The 3,772-nt window shown below is 42.9% G+C and overlaps 2 protein-coding genes across 2 annotated transcripts in view; both read right to left on the bottom strand.

The window, feature by feature from the left end:
• The window catches only part of LOC123503785, an 878-nt gene extending 664 nt beyond the window's left edge, over nt 1-214 (bottom strand). Inside the window, exon 1 of the mRNA XM_045253784.1 lies at nt 7-214. Within this exon, the coding sequence (XP_045109719.1) occupies nt 7-199 (193 nt within the window). The 5' untranslated portion in view covers nt 200-214. The remainder of the gene's footprint in view (nt 1-6) is intronic.
• Nucleotides 215-457: 243 nt separating this feature from the next.
• Nucleotides 458-3,154, bottom strand: LOC123503784. The gene has a single exon (XM_045253783.1). It carries the CDS (start codon nt 3,152-3,154, stop codon nt 458-460), a length of 2,697 nt encoding a protein of 898 aa, XP_045109718.1.
• Between the last annotated feature and the right edge of the window lie 618 nt (nt 3,155-3,772).

Below are 3,772 nucleotides of genomic sequence, written 5' to 3'. Positions count from 1 at the left end.
ACATACCTTCCAGCAAACCCGAATAGTAGCGGCACAGATGCACAACACGCCCTCCAATCCACTCCAGCGTCACAAGTATCCTTCCACACCCCACACGCCAATCTGCTGGACTGGCCAGCCCGTTCACCTGTCCCTTGAGTCTGGACCATGCCTCCACTCCGCCACATCCACAACAAAATACAATGGCAAAGCGCAACATACACCCCTCCGCTCCGCCACGTCCACAACAAAAGACGACAGCGAAGCGATACATCCACTCACTCGACATAAATTAATAAAATACATAACAGCAATTGAATTTATCATTGGTCGTAATGATACACTCCCACACGGAGTTATGTTACATATGACATTGCAAAACAAACAAAAAAAAAATGTACAAACAAATACGAATACATACAATGAAACCAGCGAGATACACAGTAATGCATAAAAAAGGGTAACATTCAGTATAAACTCAAGTACGTTCCTCAATGGGCAAAATTACCACGATACGATGAGCAGATCTCTTTACAAGTATATCTTTTTCACCCTTATACCTAACACCACCTCTCTGGGGTTTATACCTAAGAGTAACATTTCGTACCTTACCATCTTTGCTTTCATTTGCTACTGCAACCTCAGCAAACTTCCACGTCCCCCGTACAATATTGCTGTCCTGAAACAACACAATATCACCGATCTGTAAATTACGGCGCTCAATGTGCCACTTTTGACGAATCAGAAGAGTGGGAAAAAAATCCCTAGTCCATTTTTTCCAAAATGAATCTACAATGCGCTGGTGGAACTGCAATCGAGATTCATGACTAGGAAAGTGCTCAAAGACACCCTTTGGAGCTTTGTTAGAGGTACGTCCAAGGAGGAGGTCGTTAGGGCAAAGGTATTTTCCAAGTTCTGGATCACATCCTGGCTTTATACCTATAGGTCTTTCATTTAGTATATTTGAAATCTCAAAAAGGGTTGTCTGTAATTTACTGAAGGTTAATACATTATCACCGATAGCCACAGTCAGACTTCTCTTAAGGGATTTGATTAGACTTTCACTAGCACCGTTTTGCCATGGTGCGTCTGCTGATGCATTGAAAACCCATTTAACCTCTCCCCCTTTATTGCAAGCAAAATCTTGTATGTCATCAGAACTTAACCTGGACAGATCTATCAATCCTTTACTGGCGGCAGTCAGTTGAGTACCAGCATCTGAATAAATTTCACGCGGACATCCTCGGATAGATACGAATCTTCTAAGTCCATCAAGGAAATCCCTAGTGCTATACCCTTCAATTAGATCCAGATGAACAGCACGAGTGGCCAAACAGTTGAAGATTACACCGTAAGCTTTACCTCTTGAGCGACCCTTGACCATATCTTTAACTAAAAGGGGGCCGTACAAATCTAGGGCAGTGTAGGTAAACGGAGGAGATGGTTTGAGGCGTTCTTCTGGCAGCTGTCCCATAAGTTGACCAACTATTTCTTTCCTCAGTTTGCGACAGGTGATGCATTTGTACCTCACAGATTTGATCATGTTCCGGACCTTTGGTACCCAAAACTTGGATTGAATCTTGGCTAAAGTTACTTCAATGCCAGCATGGTCCAGACGATGCATAGATTCCACATACAACTTAGTAAAGTCATGATCAGGAGAAAGCAAAATAAATCCGTCCTGATCATAGTTATTCTTTAACCATTTAGGGATACGCTGACCGACAACAATCACCCCAGCTTCATTTCTGGTAGGCCCTAACCTACGGTACTTAGTTTCCCAATCAGGATCAAGTTCAGATTGAACTTCCTTCACCCACAACATTTCAGCGATCGCAAGATCTTCTACAGTTGGAGTTAAAAGTGATTCTCTAAGAGATCGGGATCTGATCGCCCGTATGACACGACTGGTAACCCTTATCAGTTTCTCATGGCTATTGAACCGAGAAATATCAAACAATTTGCAAAGACCTGTGGTAGTAACATCAGCATCAGCGTGAGAAATGAAGATGCCCACTTTATCAGGTAATTCCGAGACAGGGTCTTTCCTTATAGGCCACATGCTGATAGGGAGAGACAGGAAGGCGGGCCCCATTTGCCAAATGGATCCTTCAGCAAGATCAACAGGTTTAGCAGGTTTGGTGGTCATGTCCGCCGGATTGTCTTTCCTAGGTATCCACCACCATTCCTCGGGATTAGTTTTACTTTGAATCTCGGCAATTTTCGTAGCTGTAAAAGTACCAAACCCGAAACTCTCCTTCTGAATCTGAGCCCGGACAATAGCAGAGTCAACAATATGTATTACAGATTCAAAGTTATAGTTAAGTTCCTTTGTGATGGTCTCTCTCATCCGAGCTGCAAGTAGGGCTCCACAAAGTTCAATTCGAGGGACTGATAACTGCTTGAGCGGGGCAAGTTTAGACTTAGCCATCAAAAGTCTAGAGCTAAACATTCCTGTACGATATTCCCATCTAACGTAAGCACAAGCTCCATATGCTATAGTAGACCCGTCTGAAAATATGACCAATGTAGGGTTACCAACGTGGTCAGCTTCCCTAACACATCTGGGAAACCATAGAGTTTCTAACTCAAACATCATCTGGAAATAATCCAGCCATTCACTTCTAATCTGTGGCAACACTGCATCATCCCAACCGTATTTTGCATCTTCATCACCCTCTGGACAGACAAGACGCCTCAACATCAATTTTGCCTTTAAAGTTACAGGGCAGACAAGTCCCAAGGGGTCAAATTGGGTTGCAATCTGACTTAAAAGCATTCTCTTGGTCAAATACTGGGGTGTCTCACCGGTAAGGTTATCCGGTTTAAGATCTGGGCCCGTATGTGTCTTGCGATGTTTGGGAGAAAAATTTATTTTCACACTAAACACAAATACGTCTCTGTTGGGTTCCCACACAACACCCAAGACTTTTTCTTTTTGAGTTTCTGCTAGATCCAGTTTGCTAGGGTTATGAGCACCTGACAGAATCCAATGTTTCACCTTAAATCCTCCTTGGCCTAAAACAAATTCAATCTCTCTCAGTAAATTGTTTGCTCCCTCATAATTGTCACAATTTCCTAGTATGTCATCCACATAGCTGTTCTTCACTATGGCATTGACTGCAACAGGGTACTGGTCTTGAATTATTTCCGCAGTTAATCTTAAAGCAAGCATGGCAATGGTACCACTAGGCTTATCGCCGAAAGGGACACAAGTTAAAACATAATGATCTGGTTTGTTATGGACCTTCAAGTCTCGCCACAAAAAGCGATGGCAATGCTGATCAAATAAGGACATATGGATGGTATTGTACATTTTGGCCAAATCCCGGCGAACGCCACCTCCTCTTCTCTGAATCTCAACAGAACTCCTAGGAGAGAATTCAAAACATCTGGGCCCTTTGCCCACATTTCATTTAAGGAGAAGTTCATGTACTTGGCGGAAGAATTGAAAACTATCCTAAGTGGAGTAGAACTTGAGTCTGGCTTTAGCACTTCAGTGTGAGGAATATAAAATACTGGTCCATCGTATCTGTAAATCTCATCCTCAGTCAATTTCCTTGCGACTTTCCTAGCAATCATATCATCAATTTGACTCTGGTAAGCCTTGCAGTAATCTGGTCCTAGTTTATTGAGCCTCTTTTCTGTGGCAATCAGTCTTGCAAAAGCAAGGGATACATTGTTGGGCAAAAGACGGGGATCTTTTATCCAGGGATAGCTGACAACCCACCTACAGTCTGCCGAATCAAACACTAACCCCTTAGTAATTAAAGCCAACTCCCTTTCATCCTTT

The sequence above is a fragment of the Portunus trituberculatus genome, chromosome 14 (assembly GCF_017591435.1).
Source record: "Portunus trituberculatus isolate SZX2019 chromosome 14, ASM1759143v1, whole genome shotgun sequence".
In the NCBI taxonomy this organism is placed as follows: Eukaryota; Metazoa; Arthropoda; class Malacostraca; order Decapoda; family Portunidae; genus Portunus; species Portunus trituberculatus.
Note: the sequence above shows the minus strand (reverse complement) of the source record. Positions and strands in the feature narration are given on the sequence as shown.